This window comes from Tenrec ecaudatus, chromosome 2 (assembly GCF_050624435.1).
Source record: "Tenrec ecaudatus isolate mTenEca1 chromosome 2, mTenEca1.hap1, whole genome shotgun sequence".
NCBI classification, from domain to species: Eukaryota; Metazoa; Chordata; class Mammalia; order Afrosoricida; family Tenrecidae; genus Tenrec; species Tenrec ecaudatus.
In genome coordinates, this window is record NC_134531.1 from 66,704,322 (window position 1) to 66,724,209 (window position 19,888).

Genomic DNA, 19,888 nt, shown 5'->3' on the forward strand with positions numbered 1-19,888 from the left:
ACCGGGTGTAGACCACGTGATAAGGCGGGGCGGTGCAGACAAACCAATCAGCTGGGTCTGGTGCAGCTTCCGGAGGGCGAGCCCCGCCCATCCCGGAAGTGGGGCGGAGCTCCTAAGGCGTCCGTGCCAAGTGAACGGAAGAGGCTGTTAGCGACTCTTTAAATCCAGCCCCTGGGCCTCGGAGCTTCTCCGTCGTGACTGGAGCTGGGTTTCGCGACCCCGATGGCTTTGGACGTGAGGTCGCGCGCAAAGCGTTATGAGAAACTGGACTTCCTCGGAGAGGGACAGGTGAGGCCCTCGTGCTGGAATTGGGGCCCGGGGCGGGGAGCACCCTGACACCTCACAGCCGGGCAGCTTTTCGCGGGGAGGCCAGGGGTCGGGCCTGCCTCCTGGCTCTCCCCACACGCCCCTGCCACCCCACCTCCCGCCCCGAGCACCCCCTTCTTTCTGAAGGAGCGACGGGAGCGGGCGTGGAGTGCCCCCCCATCTCTAGCGTGCCTTCCCAATGTATGAGCAAGTGGCCACACTGCCCAACTCCCAGCCTGGTGTTATTTCTCTGTTTCTCTCTAGTTTGCCACTGTTTACAAGGCCAGAGACAAAAACACCAATCAAATCGTCGCCATCAAAAAAGTGAGTTGCACGGAAGCGTCGCTTTCCTTCCAGTGGCTGTGAAAATGTCCAAGGAGCTGATGGCGGACGCTCTCCGCACGCGTGGCCTCCGCTCATTGTCATTGGTGTGGTTTTCAAAGACGGTAGAATATGCGTCGTTTTCCGAGTTGGAACTCTGGAGTGAACCAATTTGTTGTTCCGTTAAATGAAATTGAAATGACGAGGCCGCCGCGTTTGCTGCAAACAACTGGGTGTTGGCTAAAGAACACGCACCAAACCCAAACCAAACTCGCTGCCATCCAGTCAATTCCGACTCAGAGTTGAGCCGTCCCCATGGGTTTCCGAGACTGTAACTCTTCATGGGAGTCTTCCTGCTGCGAAGCGGCTTGTGGTTTCAAACAGGGAACCTTACACATTGCAGCCCAATGCGTAACCACTATGGCATCAGGACCCCCTGCGGGACAAGTACAGCCTCTGTGTTTTCAGCAGACAAATTAATTGGCAAAGGGTTTCGCCAGCGTTAACAATAATGCGCGATACGCTATATTTAAATTTTTTAAGCGGGCTTAAAAGGCTTTTTATTTTCTTACATCCACTCAAGAAACTTAGTGAACGTAATAATCAGCTTATGTCTGTGATCAGCACCATAGACTCACTTTTGCCAACCATCTTAACTCTCCTGATTTTTATTCTAACTTCATAGATGCTTTCCTTGTCCACTCTGGTTAACACAGCACCACCACCCAGGAAAATACAGCAAAGAAGGACTGGGTGGTGGTGGAGGGTGGTAGCGGTGCTGTGCTAACCAGAGTGGACAGGGAAGGCATCTATGTGGAAGAGACATCTGAGTGAGACGTGGGATATAAAGAGTGGGCTATGCAACGTCATAAAGGAAGAATTATCTCTACCAGAAGGCAGAAAAAGGGCAATGCATCTGTAACAGGAATGAATTTAATGTGTTACAGGGGCAAAAAGGTCAGTGTGGCTAGTGGCCTGGTGGAGGTAGAAGTGTATTAGTGTCAAAAAGATAAAGTTAGTGAGTTCTAAACATTTGCTGTGAGGATTGAAAACCATAGGAGTGAGGCAGAATAAAAGCCAGTTTTATTAACTGATTTAAAACTATGAACATAAAATTGAAAAACTATAAGCATGTATGATTTGAAATAAAAGTTACACATAAAAGGCCCCACTATGCAACATCTTCAAGGAGGAATAGTTAATACAGAGAAACAAAAAAACTCACTTCCATTAAGTCAATTCTAACAGATTCTAAATCCTAATTTGTTAAAGGCAAGCAGCAACAAAAAAACGCCCCAAACTACCAGAACTTTCAGCTATAGAACTCAATTGTACAGAGGTTATACAATCAATTGGCTCAGAACATTTGTGTAGGTAGAAGGAATCTGACAATGCACGTACAGCAAAGATGCCCTCAGATTTAAGTAGAACTCACTTAACTGTCCTCTGGTTTATACTAACATTTCTTTAAGTAATATGCTTATCTTGTTATTCTTTGAATACCCTCTTCAATTTTAGATATTATTTATGCTTCCTACTGTGAACATGAAGGATATATAGCACTTGTGGACCTTCTCTGCTATGAGACCAAAAACTCAATTTGGCCTTTACCCTTGGTTCCTGAGAGATAATCCTTGGAATTTATTGCATAATCAAGATACCCGCATTATCTAAAACCTCCAGATAACACTTGAGAATTCCTACAAATGTGTGGGATGCTGCCCAGGCCACACGGCTCATCTGGTCAGCTAAGCTCACCGGGGTAGGGAGCCATGACTTAATCAAACATAATCAGTGAGGCCCCTCGCATGGCTATGCAGTGAAGTCATTCCAAAGGTTCTGGACGCAGACTCATGTTGGTAACCGCCCTGCCTCAGTCCCATGCATTTCTTCTTTATGCTGCTCTGATTTGTATTCTTTTAAAATAATAACAGTGTAACCATGAGTACGTTTTGTGAGTCATTGTAGCAAAAGTTGGATACAAAGGGATTGTGGGAGGCAGAGCAAGTGAAAGTGAGGTAGCCCAAGGAAAGCATCCCTGGAGCTTGCAGCTGGCTCCCCAGGAGAAAGTGGTAATGCCCCTTGTTGGTCAGCAAGTCAGGCTACGGGTGCTGTGTGGCTCCCAAGCTTGCATCTGGAGAGCGCCTGCTTATTTGATTTGTCCAAGAGCAAGTATCTTTCTAACTTGTGAGATCCGACTGGGTCAGAGAAAGAAGTGCTCCTTTTAGGTGACTAGTATCAGAACTGAACAGAAGAATGGAAAGTGGGGATTTGCTGAACTGAAATAGGGAAAATTGAGAACAGAATAGTGGGATTCTGGAAATTTTATTCCAAATGGGTTACACATTGGGTTACAACCACAGGTCAGCAGTTCAAACTCACCAATTGTTCCATGGGAGAGAGATGAGGCTCTCTACTCCTGTAAAGATTCGCAGCATTGATGACTGCTCACTCACAACTGTCGAGTCAGTGCTAACTCCTAGAGTCAGTGCTAACTCTTAGCCACCCTATAGGACAGGTAAGAACTGCCCTCATGGGTGTTTAAGATCGTCAGTCTTTACAGAAGTAGAAAGCCTCCTTTCTCTTGAGAAGCAGCTGGTGGCTTCAGACTTTGCAGCCACCCTCCATGTTATCCACTGCACTACCAGGGTTCCTTGAAGTGTTACAAAATATCGGGAATTGTTGAATCTATGTAATGAAATAGCGTTAATTTCTCTTATGTTGGTTGAATGTAATTTTTTAAATTGTATTTTTTTCAATTTCACAATTTATTTACATGTTGTTCAATGAATTGTATCTTTTTAGCCCCATTTTTATTGTGTATTTTTCCTTAGCCCTTTGTTTTGCCTTTTGTTTTTCTCTTAGCCTTTTATATTTCCATCTACATCTTGGGGTGAATGTCAACAACTATGGAAAGTGCGTGGAGCTATAGATTCAGTTTTATTAACATGTTTAATATGTTTATGATAATGAATTTTATTATCTAGGAATGGGCTATTTCTGTTTAATTTGATCTCTAAGCATGTTATAATAGGGCTTTATAATTTTATTATTGAAGTTTCTATATATCTCATTAGATTTAGTTCTAAACACCTTACATTTTTTGATACTGTACTAAATTGCCTACTCTTTTAATAAAAAGTACTATTTGTAGTGGATAGGTAGGCAGTTTATTAGGTTGTTTTGTTTTGTGTGAAGATAGAATAGTTTTGTTCTGTATTTAACTTTTAGTTTTGTTTTAAATTGTTGATGCTTGACAATCTTACTATAAGTAAGAGAAAAATCTGTTTTGTGTAGACTTCACCTATTGCCGTGTATACTCGAGTATAAGCTGACCCGAATATCAGCTGAGGCACCTAATTCTACACAAAAACTGCATTAAAAATGTGCTGAAAGACTGGACTTATACTTGAGTATACACAGTAGTTTGATTTGTTATGTTTATCCACTATAGCAGCAGTTTAATCAATTTTTATTATCCTTTGCAATTTAAAATTTTGCCTTTGAGGAAATGTCCCTAAGAGATGATTGGATTTACTACCAACAATATAACTTATTTTTGCCAATATGTCATATCTTTCCTCCTGAGTATAATAACTTGAATTAAAAAGAATAACTATTAACAAGTATACCCTCAGATATTTGCTTCCTTGTCAACCTTGCAAAGATAAAAACCAAAACTCGAACCCCCTGCCATTGAATTGATTCTGATTTACAGTGACCCTGTAGAATAAAATGGAACAGCTCCATAGGATTCCAAGGCTGTACATTTTTCAGCGTTGGACTATGAACCCCAGATGCAGGGATTCAAACCCACCAATAATTGCTTCCTGGGAGAAGGTTTGGACTATCTTCTCCTGTAAAGATTTATAGCCGTGGAAACCCTATAGAGGGTTGCTGAGTTGAGTTGACTCAGGGACAATGAGTTTGGTCTTTGTGGAACTCTTGAGGGGCAGACTCATCTTTCTCCTTAGGAATAGAAAATTCAAAAAAGGTAAGCAGCAAAGAATGATAGGTAACATTCTCCTATTCTTATTTTTGCCTTTCTCATCTATAATTTTCACTTCCATTTTGCTTATTAATACTACATGTCTTTGTTGTGGCTAAGTTTCTGAAGTATTTACATATTGTGTACTAGTTTAAATAATACATTTTTAATGTATTTGCTTTTTTCCCCACCTTACCAGATCAAACTTGGACATAGATCAGAAGCCAAAGATGGTACGTAGTTTATGTAATCTGGCAGAATAAAATATTTCCATTCGCTGAGAAAACAAAGTATTGATTAGAATTAGCAAGGATTCTGGGTACAGTTACTGTAGGGCCTCAGAATCTTAAGGATAGACTAAGGTAGAGAAAGGAGGTTTGGTGATTTCTACCATTCAGATGTTCAGATAAGCATTCAGATTACCTACCTGAAAGGAAGGCAGCAAGTTCCTTAGACTTGTCTTGCTTCGTTTCCATGATTGTTTTAGGCATTATAAACCATTATGTGGAAACAACAAGCAAAATTCAGGGCTTCATATAATGGACAGGATGCTGATCTATGTGGTGAAATCTGCATTTGATTTACAGTGTGTTTTTGGATAACACAGATTTGACCCATGCAGACCCCAAATATATGTGAGGTTTTTCTCCCTGAGACACTCAGATTTGCAGACTAAAATTCTCTAATCAGTGTCTTTTTCTAATTTTGCAGTACATTTATTAGTATGATCTGAGTGTGATGCTGTCATCATCCTGGGAATAATGAATTATATTTGATATTGAGTAACTGCTGTTTGGGGCAATTGAGTAGATCAGACAACTGCCTTTGAAAAGTTTCTCATGTGGAGACAATGGAAAGAAGTGTTGACACATAATAAATTAATATGCACCAAAATAAAAGAATCTGCCCCTAATAATGGTAGGGGGGCAAGAGACAGGAAGCTCTTGAGTCATTAACTATGTTACTCATTTATTCACGATCTTATTCCAGCAGTCTTCACATCTGATTTGCTGTAGATATAGTGAGACAATTTTCACTTTAAAAAAAAATTCATCTTTTATCATAGTCTTTGTGTTAAGCTGTTTTAAAAATCAGGCCAAAAAAAATCAAGCTGTATCAGAAAAACAAAGACTTTTTTGTCAAAAAAAAAAAAATCCCCAAACTTCAAAATAACCCTTATTTCATTGCTATTTATTAGATGACTAACCTTTTCCTTGCTTTGTTCTTTATGTAGGTATAAATAGAACAGCTTTACGAGAAATTAAGTTACTACAGGAGCTTAGTCATCAAAATATAATTGGTGTGAGTATGAACAACGTTCTTTTTTGTCAAATTTTCAATCATGGCCTTTTTTTTTTTTTAAGTGTGGTGATATTGACTGAAGCCTCAGCAAAAAATTCTAGGTAGCCTTACAGAAAAAGTTTAGAAGTGAATCAGCCTGAAAATATATAAGACAAGTAGAAAACAGTACACCTAGGATTCGAGCTTATATGCACACAAGACACTGCAATCAAATATGTTTAAGCATGTCTGTGCGATCAGTGCATGGCTACCAACAAGTTACTTCAGTAGGACGCTTGTTTCAGTCCTGTGAAGGTGCTTTTATAAAAAGGTCCTGTCAGAAAAGACCAGAGAGGTCAGTTCAGAAGGTTATGACAACTGATTTTTAGAATTCCAAAGAGGAAATTTCTGTATTATTGAAGGACACAGAGTGATTACAGTGGGCTTATGAGGAAGAAGTTTTTATTAAAATTGAAAACTGCACTGGTAAGGAAAAGGCCAGGAATTTTATCACAAGAAATCCCCCATCACCACAGTGCACTTGCCCATTCTCCAAGGACAGCGCAGCCTGTCCAGCAAGAATGTCATGGGCTTTTTCATCCCCAAAGCTGTAAAATGTTAAAAGGAATACAGTTTGTGTCCTGCGAGGATGCTAAGTGTCACTTTGGCATGGTATAAATCGAATTGTCAGCATTCCAAATGTACATTTGCATTTTTCAAAGTTATCTCAAGTTACACTATAATGTTGGCAACTATGTAACAAGCATCTTTTAATATCTTAAATTTTTTTGCTCTGCAGCTCCTTGATGCTTTTGGACATAAATCTAATATTAGCCTTGTGTTTGATTTTATGGAAACTGATCTAGAGGTAAGATTGAGACTCCTGGCAGAGTTCTCCCCCCCCCCCCCCCAATCTCTAAAAGAGAACTGAAATGTTAGTCTCCTGCTTATGAACATAGTGATAATCAAAACAGAGCTTAATTTTGGTGAGATTTCGGCATACTTCTAAGGTCAAAAGTTCTTCTGAATGATTCACTTGTGATGATCCTGCCATAGTCCTAGCGTTAAATGCAAAGATTGGGATTTCCTTAGCATTTTTGTCTTCAGAATTCCCTTCTTGATAACTGTTTTTAGAAATATCAGTGAGAGTTGAGAGCTTCTTAGTCCTCTTCCCCCATATTAAACTCACTGCCATTCTGTTTCATCTCTCTCTCACTGCCATCGAGTCAGCCTTGACTCATGGTGACTTCCCTGTGAGTGTCTGAGACTAACCGTCGATGGGAGCAGAAAACCCAGTCCTCCCTCGGAGCTTCTGGGTCTCAAACTGCTGACCACATCGATCATAGCCCAATTTGTAACCACCACACCACCCAGGCTTTCCAGGCTATAGCTCTTCAGGCAATCAGAGGACCTCATCTATCCTTTGAGGAGAGGCTAGTGGACTTCAACAACTGACTTTATGGCTACCGGACAGCACTACCAGTATAATATCCTCCTTTATAAGGCCAGTTTTTCTTTTTGAGAAATGCAAAATCCATTAATAATTGGATTTCAAAATAATTAAGTACTCTGTTTATTTGTCTGAAAGAATAGAGGATTTTTCTGTAGTTAATGACAGAAAACAAATTATCTCTCTAAACAGGAAAAAAGGGATACTTTAGAATACGTATTTTAAGAAAATGGGAAGGTGGGGTAGAATGGAGGAACCGAGTACAAGGATCTACATATAACCTCCTCCTTGGGGGACAGACACAGTAAAGGGGGTTAAGGGAGATGTTGGACAGTGTAAGATATGACAAAACAATAATAATTTATAAGTGATCAAGGGTTCATGCGAAGGGGGGAGCAGGGAGGAGGAAAAATGAGCTGATATCAAGGGCTCAAGTAGAAAGCAAATGTTTTGAGAATGATGATGGCAACAAATATACAAATGTGCTTGACACCATGGATATATGTATGGATTATAATAAGAGTTGTACAAGCCCCTAATAAAATGATTTAATTTTTATAAAAAAGAAAGAAAGAAAATGGGAAGACAGGGAGTAAACATTTCCAGAACACATCTGCTGAAGAACTTGTAGGCAGAATATATGACGAGCTCTCAAAATTCATTTGTACAGAAACCACCGCCACCCAAATGAGAAGCAAAGATTCCAACAGAAATGTCATTAAACCAAAAAAGAAGAAATGTCATTAAACATGGGATTTATTGGGAATTACTGTGTGCTTGCTTCACAGGTTATCATAAAAGATAATAGTCTCGTGCTGACACCGTCACATATCAAAGCGTACATGTTGATGACTCTTCAAGGGTTAGAATATTTACATCAGCATTGGATCTTACATAGGGTAAGGTTTTAAATCTGCCAAATTTGATTGGCTCTTTATGTTGTAGTCAAGTTGTATTTAGTCAGTTTAGTACATAAATAGTCTGAGTATTTAAATTGCTAAGCATGGTATAGATAAACTTGGACCATTTTATTCCACCTTGTTCCTCTGTTTCCTTCAATTGTTTCATCAGATGGTGTTATGAAGGCTCTGAATCATTATGTAGAAGTTAGAACTTGAAGAATTGACTGTCCAATCCTTGATATATGTATCAATATATGTCTTTCCCCTTTCATAGATGAAGAACTAAGTTGCTAAGTGATCTAACCAAGCCTGGATTTTTTTACAAGGCCAAATAGCTGATAACCAACAAGGGTTAGAACCTCTGTCTTTTTGTCCTATGTTTGTAATGGGAAAAAAATACCTGCGTGTCTGTGATAAATTACATAAAGAAAAACACCTTTGGAGAACTAGTATTTAAATGGCTCTAAAATTCTCTGGCATTGTGAAATAAGTTTATGAAATGGTTGAGTCCTTCTTAGGATATTCAGCTATTAGAACAAAGCTGATCATTTAGTTAGGGCAATGCTCTTATGGACTCTTTTAAAATGGTAAACAATAATCTATAGTTAGTAATTCCCAAACCTTAGCCTTGTCATATCAATTAGCTTATTATTAGTATTTTCTCAACAAAGAATTTGGAGAATATGTTACTCATCCTTTCAAAATGCAAACTTTTTAGTTGTTAAAGTTCATCTTATTCATAGTAGTTGCTATACAGTGCTTACAGAGTCAGTCATTGTCCTAAACTCTTTGCAGAAAATGTCATCTTATCCTCATAAAAATCCAGGTGAGGCATGTAGCTGAGGCTCCCCAAATGAGCTGCCTGACCAGAGATCTCTGTGAAAAATAGTATCAAATTGATTGGCTTTGATAGAACTATTCATCAATGGAAAGAGTGCATTGTTTTATATTGGGGACATTACCCTTTTTGGTTAAGCTTAGAATATGTTACGATAAAATTCTTTTTCCGCCTGCTTACTTAGTTATTTCAAACTTTTATGATACAGGATCTTAAACCCAACAACTTGTTGCTAGATGAAAATGGAGTTCTAAAACTGGCAGATTTTGGCCTGGCGAAATCATTTGGAAGCCCCAATAGAGCATACACACATCAGGTTGTAACCAGGTAAGACTCCCAAGTTACTGAAAGTCTGGATTGTAAAAGTTACCTCTCACAAATGGATTTTCAGTTGGCTTCTGTGAAATGTCTTGTCAGAGTTCATGAATCATTGCTGGTGTCATCTTAAAAATACATATATGTCCTTTTTTTCCCCTTTTTAACAGAGTGAAATTAAGTCAGGTCAATTCTAAGACATTTACTAGGACTTTGGGAATGATTTATACTGTTACGTTTTTGTTATACTAGCACTTCAGTGACTATTCTACCTCACCAGATTTGTTGGGCTTGTGTGTTTGATGGTAGTCAGCTCCAATCCTATGTTATGCTCTATACTTCAATGTGAATGAAATTCTCTGTAACCTCTGGTTTGGCATGGTAGGATGTGGTAAGGTAAGATGATTTGATATGACAGTAACTTGTTTGTCCTCGAGAACCAATGTGTCCTTTTTTTGCTGCCATTAAAAATATAGTAAATCTTTACATTCTAATAAGCTGAATAAACAATGTATTGATATTTGAATTTTTCATGTTATATTTTATTTTTGATATATGAAAAATATGTCCGATATGTAGGACAAAAGATTTTATCATTCCTGTGTTAATTTCCAAGACTCCTTTAAAGACTAAACAGACATTGGATTTTTGTATTTTTTTAGATGACTCTGTCACCTCCCAAATAGATTTCTTCGAGTGTCACACCTGAGCCCAGTGTAAGAAGCTGGGGATGTGAGGAGTGAGGAGGTCATGTAATTGTTGGAAAGATGAAGCCCATCATTCAGGAACTGAGGGAAAAAGAGATCTAGATACATACAAGAATGTTGTATACTATCCTGTCTCTTCTCCCAGTGTCTTATTTTTCTCTTCTTGCAGACTAAATGGTTCCATTAGGTCAAGTTGAAGGTCGAGAATTGAAAATTGGATTTAGCAGTTAATAATGTTGACAAGAGCCATTTGGGTAGAGTGGTGGATATGAAAACCTGTTTTAAAGGGTTTAAGAAAGGATGGGAGAAGAGGAACAGTAAGGACAGACAGCTAATTGGAAGCATTGAACTAGGACTAACCAGAGGATAATAATGTGTAGCTCAGGGAGGATATGGGGTCTGGAGAAGTTTTAGTTTGTTGTTTTTTAAGTCTGGAGAAATCATGGGTGGTGGCCGCTGGGGGGGGGGGGGGGAGAAATAGCAATATGTTTGCGTATCAATGGAGTAGAGAACAGAAAATCCATGATGTAGGAGAGAGGAGACAATTGCAGGAATCATTATCTTTGGAAATAGCCAAGAGAGCGTGATAGCCAGTGCACAAGTTGTAGGTGTTGATGACCCAGGAGAATGGGAGGATGAATGAACTAAAAATATATTTTCCAGTAAGATAGACAAGCTCACATCACCACATGTAAGCAGAACTGTCCTGAGAGCACTTTCCCTAGGGCATTCCCCCACCCCCACCAGCCTCAGCCTGGCCCCGTCATCTGCTTTAACACCACCATGGAATGCAGGTTTGTAAGTGCCCTTAGAGCAGTTCTTGTTTAAACTACCCCTCTACCCTCCCCAACCCCCCTCAGGAGATGCTGTCAGTCTTTCTCTCCGGGACCGGAATGCCCATTTCCCTTCCTTGCTAGGACAAGCTGGAGATGAAGCCAGGAATGGGGATCAGAAACCAAGGCGCCTGGAACTTCGCCTAACTGTACTTTTGTTTTACTTCTGTCAATACCACTTAGTGATATATGTATTTTAACTTGCCTTTTCTTCTGCTTTCTGAATTCTACCCTCCCCGAATGATGGAAAATCAGCCAGAGAAAAGGGGGCTACAGTCTGGAGACAGGTTCCCTCCAGGCGAGCCTGATCCGAACAACTGACTTCAGCAACTCTAATTGGACAGGGTAGTGGTCTTCTTTCATCCAAGCCCAACAGCAGCAGCAATGAGGGCTTACTTGGTTTTATAGCTGATTATTCTTAAATACCCGAAACAGTGTATTTCATCAGTGAAAGTCTATTTGTTGTGTTCTTCTCTAAGACATTTTTAAACAATTCAATTCTAAAATGACAGGCTTCTTTTGGTGGCTCTTTTTCAGGTGGTATCGGGCCCCCGAGTTGCTGTTTGGAGCCAGGATGTATGGTGTGGGCGTGGACATGTGGGCTGTCGGTTGCATATTAGCAGAGTTACTTCTAAGGGTAAGTCCTAAACCAGTGACTCTACTCACTCAGATGGTGCTGTTATCATTTGAGTAAGAATTTTCTATTATCTCTCTTTCCTTTAGAATTAACTGGGTTCTTTTTCCTAAAAGTAAAACAATCATGTGCTAAGTCACGATTGTGCATTAGTGAAAACTTATTTTGTACTTTCCCTCCTCCCCTTCCCCTTCCTTATAAATCTAAAGCATAAGCTTGTAAAGTCTGTGTTTTCAGAATAAGGGGATGTTACTGAATAGTGGCATGTTACCTAAATCTGAATGAACGGTCCACTAGCCTGTAGTTAATATTTGATTGAAATGGAGTTTAGTAAGTCTAGTAACTAATGAAGACTGGGATTATAGAAGAGCAGTTAATAGAGTTCATAAGTAGAATTCATATGCTCCAATTTAACCATATAAATTACTAATTTATGAATGAAAATTAGAAATAAATACCCGTACGGATGAAAAAAAAAAACATTTGTCAGACACGACAGTAGACTTCTTAGACAATATTGTATTGATCCGTAATGCAATAGAGACATTTTCAGATAATACATTTTTGTTGTTATTCATAATAACCCCAAACTGGAAACAACCCAAATATCTGTAAATAGAAGCATATAAAAACCAATTGTGGTATATTCATAAAATAGATCATAGAAATTTTAAACAGAATAATAGAATCACATAACTATTTCAATTGATGCAGAAAAGGTGTTTGACAAAATTTAACACTCTGTCACACAAGAATACTCAACAAGATAGAAATCCTAGGAACAAGGCAGGGACTCCACTCTCACCACTCCTAGTCAGCATCATGGTGGATTGACGAAGCCAAAGTCATTAGGCTTCGAAAATGAAAAGGTGTACAAAACAGGAAGGAGGACGAAACCATTCCTCTTTGCAGATGACATGACCCCAAAGACTCCACAAGGAAATTACAAGAACTAATCAATGAATTCAGCATGGGAGAGGGCTTAAAACTAACACACATCAGTGGTTTCTATATATCAGAAATGACTCCTACTCTACGGCCATCCCACCCTGAACACACCCGATCTCTGATCTCGGAAGCTAAGCAGGGTCGGGCCTGGCTAGTACTTGGATGGGAGAGATGACTCCTAAGCAAAAACTCCCTTTCCCCCTTCTCTTTTCTTTGCTTAAGAGTCATTGAGTATATGGTGTTTGTTTTTTTTTTTCATTGAGTATATGTTTATGGAGGTGGGTGATTTGGAAAATGACAGTGCTAACAGTTGTACAACTTGAATGTTATCCATATCACTAAGTTACACATGTAGAAATTGTTGAATTGCCAACTGATTTGTACATTTTTATTACAATGAAGTTTGTGGAGAGAGTAAAATGTGCCGCTCAAATCCTGTTTCCTTGGTTTAACACTGGCTGGATCTTGTGCCACAGGTTTCTGGTTTTCCTCACTAAAGTTATAACATTCTTTGTATAAAACTCTCTGAAACCACCTTCAATATATGCCAATGGCTTGCTTTCAGGTTCCGTTTTTGCCAGGAGACTCAGACCTTGATCAGCTCACAAAAATATTTGAAACTCTGGGCACACCGACAGAGGAGCAGTGGCCGGTAAGTCTTCATGCAGCCTCTGTGTGCTGATGCACACTGGTCTCTGCAATATCATGTTACGTGGACAATGGGTGGAGAGAGTGATGTCACTTGTATTAATATATGTATAGCTATTATAATGTATGCAAAGATTGTCTCTTAAATAAGACCTAAAACACTGGAAACACCACTTCTAGAAGGGGATTCTGGGTAGCCTGGGGGGCAGAAAGGTGGAGAGTTCAGCTGTGTGCTCATGTTTGTTTTTTAAAAATTTTTATACTAGTAAAATTACCTATTGAGATCATAAATAAAATTAAAATTAAAAATAGATATAACCAGCAGTCCTCCATCAATGAATTATATATATAAATATGATATTCAACATTTATATCTATATAAATGTGATTTCCTTAATGATTTCTTATGCATAACTTTCTCCCATTTTTATTACTGATATATGTAATATCATAGAAATGGCATTTTTCAGTCTGTGAAAACTGAAATATAAAAATATTTTTACAGGACATGTGTAGTCTTCCAGATTATGTGACATTTAAGAGCTTCCCAGGAATCCCATTACAACATATCTTCATTGCGGCAGGAGACGACTTGCTAGACCTCATACAAGGGTTATTCTTATTTAATCCTTGTACTCGAATTACAGCCACACAGGTATTTTAGCATCTCTTCCTTATACTAGAAAATATGAGAATAGGTTGAAATGGAGCATGATAAAATAAAGATTTCATGAAGTTTGCTAGCATTCTTTAAATACTTGAAAGGTACATTTTTGTTTTGTTTTGTTAATAAATAACAAGCTTTATCTTTTTCCTCAAAGCTACATGCCACAATTCAACCTGGAATTGAACTACGTTATATGCACAAAACTTTAAGAGAGTTTATACTTACCAAGAAATCTGTTTGCTGATGAGTTAATTCTAATTAGAGCAACCCTACAGCACAGAGTAGAATTGCCACCTTAGAGTTCCCAAAGGTGTAATTCTTTTTTGTTGTTTAAATCATTTTACTGGGGGCTCGAACAACTCTTATCACAATCCATACATATATCCATTATGTCAAGCACATTTGTACATATGTTGCCATCATCATTCTCAAAACATTTGCTTTCTTCTTGAGCCCTTGGTATCAGCTTCTCATTTTCCCCCTCCCTCACTACTCCCACCCCCCTTGGGAGCTCTTGATAATTTATAAATTATTATTATTTTGTCATATCTTAAACTGTATGACGTCTTCCTTCACCCCCTTTTCTGTTGTATGTCCCCTAGGGAGGGGGTTATATGTAGACCCTTGTAATCGGTTTCCCCTTTCTACCCCACCTTCCCTCCACCCTCCAGGTATAGCCACTCTCACCACTGGTCCTGAAGGGATCACCTGCCCTGTATTCCCTGTGTTTCCAGTTCCTATCTGTACCAGTGTACATCCTCTGGTCTAGCCAGAATTGGGATCATATAGTGGGGGAGGAAGCATTTAAAAACTAGAGGAAAGTTGTATGTTTCATCGTTGCTACATCACACCCTGACTGGCTTGTCTCCTCCCCGAGACCCTTCTGTAAGGGGGGTGTCCAGTTGCCTACAGATGGGCTTTGGGTCTCCACTCTGCACTCCCCCTCATTCACAATGATGGGATTTTTTGTTTTTGATGCCTGATACTTGATCCCTTCCACACCTCGTGGTTACACATGCTAATGTGCTTCTTCCTTGTGGGCTTTCTTGCTTCTGAGCTAGATGGCCACTTGTTTATCTTCAAGGCTTTAAGACCCCAGATGCTATATCTTTTGATAGCTGAGCACCATCAGCTTTCTTCACCACATTTGCTTATGCACACGCTTGTCTTCAGCGATCGTGTCAGGAAGGTGTGCATCATAGAATGTCAATTGAATAGAACAAAGTGTTCTTGCATGAGGGAGTACTTTGAGTGGAGATCCAATGTCCATCTGCTGCCTTAATACTAAACTTATAAATATATGCACGTAGATCTATTTCCCCCTCATCCTAGATAAATATATTTACATATGTATATGCCTGTATTCAGACCTCTGTAAATGTCCTTTGTCACCTAGTTCTTTCCTGTATTTACTTTTTCTTTCCTCTTGTCCCACTATCATGGTCAGCCTTCATTTGGGCTTCAGTAATTTCTCTCGGTTACATTGCTCTTGCTGAATCCCTAAGAGTGTAATTCTTTCATCTTTTTCTCTTGGAGTAGCCTGTGGTTCTGAACCGCTTGACCTCTCAGTTAGCATCTGTGCGCTTAACGACTGCACCACCAGGGCTCAACTACACTTGCTTAGGAAAATATCAATACCTGGCTATTTCATAATTAGTGAGTTTTTAAATAGTGTATGTCAAGGGGAGAAGCAAAGGCATTTATACTTTTTTAGCCCTAAAGTAAAATCGTATATTTGCTGATTGCTGTCCCATCAGAAATGGTAATGGGGAGAAATGGCAAATACAATGCTAGTGATATGGCAGAGATTTCCCCTTTCAGGTGTGTTTACTAGCAGACTTACTCATCTGGTTTCAGATAAATTACTTTGCCTATGTACTTATTATTTCCATTATTGGAAGTTTGTGACCTGTCTTTATCTAGACAATTGTTTTATTAGTAATGAAACTCAAAGCACCATTCCAGCCATTATTATAAGAATAACCCATTCAGGCTATATTTTGATAGGTTGAATTTATTACTGAAAAAAGAGTACAATGTTGGCATGGGGGTGGAGCGATACTTGAAAAATGTACATAGACTTCACTTCCATTCTAAGAGGATTTTCCAAAAAGAAATGATCTTAAATTATTGTGGATAATACTGTTGTACAGCTGTTGTAAATAGACAACTGTGAACTTGACTGACGTTATTTAGGCTAAAAATATTTTTTATTGAAATTTGAACCCAAGTAAAAATACTGGTAATGTTATATAACTTTGGATTCTGACAGTCAATAGAAATTGGCAAGCACGGCCAAGTAAAATTTCTATCATTTTGCAGTGGGTTGTTGAATTATAATTCATTGGTACTAATTTACTACATTTTAAAGTCTAATATTTAAGAATTCATGTATTTGAATGAATAGATGTAATGACAAACGAATGCTAGTTTTAAGCATGTTTCTTTCTCTGGGTTTTGAACTATAATAGCTCAAATACACAGAGCTGAAACATACAGTATTTTACTAAGGATACTTTATAATTAGTATAACATGTTTGTTTATGCAAAACTTTGAAGGGCATCTCATTATAGGAAATGCATTTACAGCTATATTCTGGGTGTTTATTTGCAGTTTACATCTTATTTTTAATACCACCAACAGTGTTGGAGGCCAGGTTTTTCTACCACCAAGAGCTCACTCCACACATCTTGGTGCTTACTTAAAGCTTTACTTTAGGTATTCATGGAAAACACGCTATCTTTTGTTTTCTCAGGCATTGAAAACCAACTATTTTAGTAATCGCCCAGGGCCTACCCCTGGGTGTCAGCTGCCAAGACCAAACTGTCCAGTGGAAGCTTTAAAAGAGCAACCAAACCCAGCTGTGGCAACCAAGCGGAAAAGAACGGAGTCCATGGAGCAAGGTAAGCAAAACTGTGCTGCAAGAAGTGAGTGAATTTGAAACAAGTTACCATATGTACTCGAGTATAAGCCGACTGGAATGTCAGCCGAGGCACATAATTTTACCACAAACACTGCATTAGAAAATGTGCTGGAAAACTCGGCTTATATACGAGTATATACGATAACTAACATACAACTGAAGGGCAGCTAAGAAAATTAGAGTTACTCATTCTAGGAAAATTTTAGTTGTATACAGTAAGTAGAACATATTTGAGCTGTTTGCTTCCAGTGAGAACGCTTTCATCATACAGGCTTAGGCACTTCAGAAAACGAGGGGGTGCCCCCCAAAAAAAACCCCCGTATTTTGCCCGGTAGGTGAGCACAGAGCAACTTATTCTTATTGCACCAGTGGCGTCACCTGGGAAGCTTCTCTCTGATCACAGTGAATTTTTTGTAAAAGCAGTCTCTCTCAAACCTTGTTTTTGTGTGTGTGATGGCTGATTTAAGAGAACAGCTGGTGGCTGTGAAATTTTGTTTCCTGCTCGGGAAGAATGGCCACAGAAATTGTTGTGAAGTTGAACACAGCTCGCAAGGACAGCGCTATGGAGGAAACTCAAGTGTTCGAGTGGTTTTCTCCTTTGTCAATTGATGACAAACCTCTTTCTGGCCATCTGTCAACTTCCTGAACAGACTGAGATGGCGACAACATTTGTGCCCTTGTGCTTGAAGACTGACGGCCACCACTGAAGTAAGAAGGGGAGTCATTGGAACTGTCTAGGAGCTCAGTTCAGTGAAGTTTAAGGGAGACTCGAGAATGAGATGGGTAGTTGTGAGATTTGTGCCTTAGTTCTGAGCGCCAAGTGGAAACATGCTGCGCTTGGAAATAACAGCTCCCAAGTGACCCACACTTTTCCCAAGGTCATTACTGGTGACGAGACATGGTGCTATTCGTTTTTGATCACTTGATTGATGGCTCTTACAATGCTTATTACACGCTCGACATCAATCGTATCAGGCATATTTGTACATATGTTGCCATCATTCACTTCTGGACAATTTCTATTGAGCCCTTGGTATCAGCTCCTCCTCCCCCACCTTTTATAAGTTATTATTATTTTCATATCTCACACTGACTACAGTCTCCCGTCCCCCATGGTTTCTGTAGTTCTGCCCCCTGGAGGGTGTGGTGTGGTTGTGTGTAGATCGTTATGATTGGTTCCTCTTTCGACACGATGCTATTCTTAACAACTCCAAAAGCAAGCATCTTTCAAGCCTGTGGAAGACGCCATCGTCACCTTGCCCAGAGAAGGTTGCATCAAGTGAAATAAAAGATCAAGATGATGCGCATTTGGTTTTGTGATGTGAGGGGGACAGTGCATTTGGAGTTCATTCCACCAGGTCAGACTGTTAATCAAGCTTTCTAGTTAGAGGTTCTGAAAAGATTGTGTAACCGCGTATGACAAAAAAGGCCTGATTTGTGGCAGACTGGGGACTGATTTGCTACTGCTGCCACAATGCTCTGCTCACGCAGACATCTCTGCACCAGATTTTGACAAAAACCAGCATGCCTCTCTTGCCCCACCCACCTGACTCACCTGACCCTGCTTCCTGCAACCTTTTTTATGTTTCTGAATGAAGGGGGAGCATGAGGATATCAATTTGATGATGTAGAAGAGGTGAAGAAAAAAACGAGGGAGGTGCTGTCAGCTATCCTAACATATGAGTTTTTTAATTGTTTCCAAGAATGGAATCGCAGATTTGACAAATTTATTTAGTATAATGGAGAGTACTTTGAAGATAATGAAGTTGTTTTGTCAAAATATTTTAAATACATAGCTTTTGGGGGGGAAATCCCAGAGTTTTTTTTTGGTGGTGAGAACTACTAGTGTGTACTTGCTCCCTTCAGACGTCCCTCCTGGCGCACTGGTGCATAACATTCAGCAAGTGCTGCTGGAAAAGCAGTAGGTAGAATAAAGGTAGTTGAATATAATGACCGGGTGAAATTACAATAAGATTAAAGGTAAACACTCTTTGTCTTTTTACTACCTAGGAGGATTGCCTAAGAAACTAATTTTTTAACTATGGAGAAGACTGGACAGTATTTCACAGCTGAAGGAATAGTCAAAAAAGACCAATAATGAAGTAGTAAACAAAGGCTGTAGAATTTAATTTGTAAATATTCTATACATGTAAAATATATGAAACTGGATTATTTTTATTAAATGTATTTTAAAGCAAGTGTAATTCTGATTTTCTGATTATAAGTAAAATAAGCTCAATTCTCTGAAATATAGAATTGAAAATACATTAGGAAACCCTACTAAAAGTAATTATCAGTTGTTTGGGGGAAATGGTCACTTAGCATCACAGTTTGATCAAAAAAGACATTGTCTTTTAACCCATAGAAAATATTTAGTAGTAATACCATAAATCGCCTATTACCCAGAATTAACAGATACAAATTTAAGAGAATCAAGGCGTAATTGATACTTCGTTCTATTTCCATTTCTTGCTTTTCATCCTCTCCAAGGTGGCAATGACAACTTCAGGGAAACTTTTTAGTTTAAAGCTTGATGACGATCTTGGGGAAATGGTTTCAGTGGTGCGTCCGTCTTCACAACCCTCTGCTGCTCCTGGCGGCACACGGTGCAGAGTAGAGCTGCCCCGTACATCTGTGGAGCCCCAGGGACTGGACTAGGCTGTCGTATGGTCTCTGAGTCGGGATTAGCTCAGTGGCAGTGAGAGTGAGCGAGAGCTGCCCCCAGAGTTTCCAGGACTGATCTTCGTGAAAGCGGATTGCCACATCTTTTTCCACTGAGCCACTGGTGGTTTTGAGCCACTGACCTCAATGGGGCCGCTGAGCACTTTAACCACTGTGCCACCAGGACTTCTCATTCATCCTCACTGGTCCAGGAAGTCAGGATTCCATGAGAACTTAAAATTCTCGTCCATTTATCCAACACTGTTTTTAACTCTTTGTGCTAGTATGAGAAATCTCATTTAATTGCCATATAATAATATTTCATATTACCACACAACCCTATTTCCCCATGTTTTCTTCATAGACTGCGTTCTTTTTCTACTGCCATGTAACAGCTTCCCACATTAACTCAATTCTGGAGGTCACATGCCTCGCATTGCTCAACTCGGGTTTTTGCTCAGTGTT

General features: G+C 39.4%; 1 protein-coding gene across 2 annotated transcripts; it reads left to right on the forward strand.

The window, feature by feature from the left end:
- The first annotated feature begins 119 nt into the window (after nt 1–119).
- On the forward strand, nt 120–18,960 carry CDK7 (cyclin dependent kinase 7). 2 transcript variants are annotated; one of them, XM_075541130.1, is made up of 12 exons: nt 120–288; nt 571–630; nt 4,815–4,848; nt 5,850–5,917; nt 6,696–6,764; nt 8,135–8,245; nt 9,295–9,413; nt 11,479–11,578; nt 13,089–13,175; nt 13,677–13,826; nt 16,595–16,742; nt 18,773–18,960. In XM_075541130.1, exons 1-12 carry the CDS (start codon nt 223–225, stop codon nt 18,799–18,801), a joined length of 1,041 nt encoding a protein of 346 aa, XP_075397245.1. In that variant the 5' UTR covers nt 120–222; the 3' UTR covers nt 18,802–18,960. The 2 variants fall into 2 exon arrangements, with proteins under 2 accessions (XP_075397245.1, XP_075397246.1); XM_075541131.1 differs by lacking the exons at nt 5,850–5,917; nt 6,696–6,764 and having other exon boundaries at nt 121–288.
- The last annotated feature ends 928 nt before the right edge of the window (nt 18,961–19,888 follow it).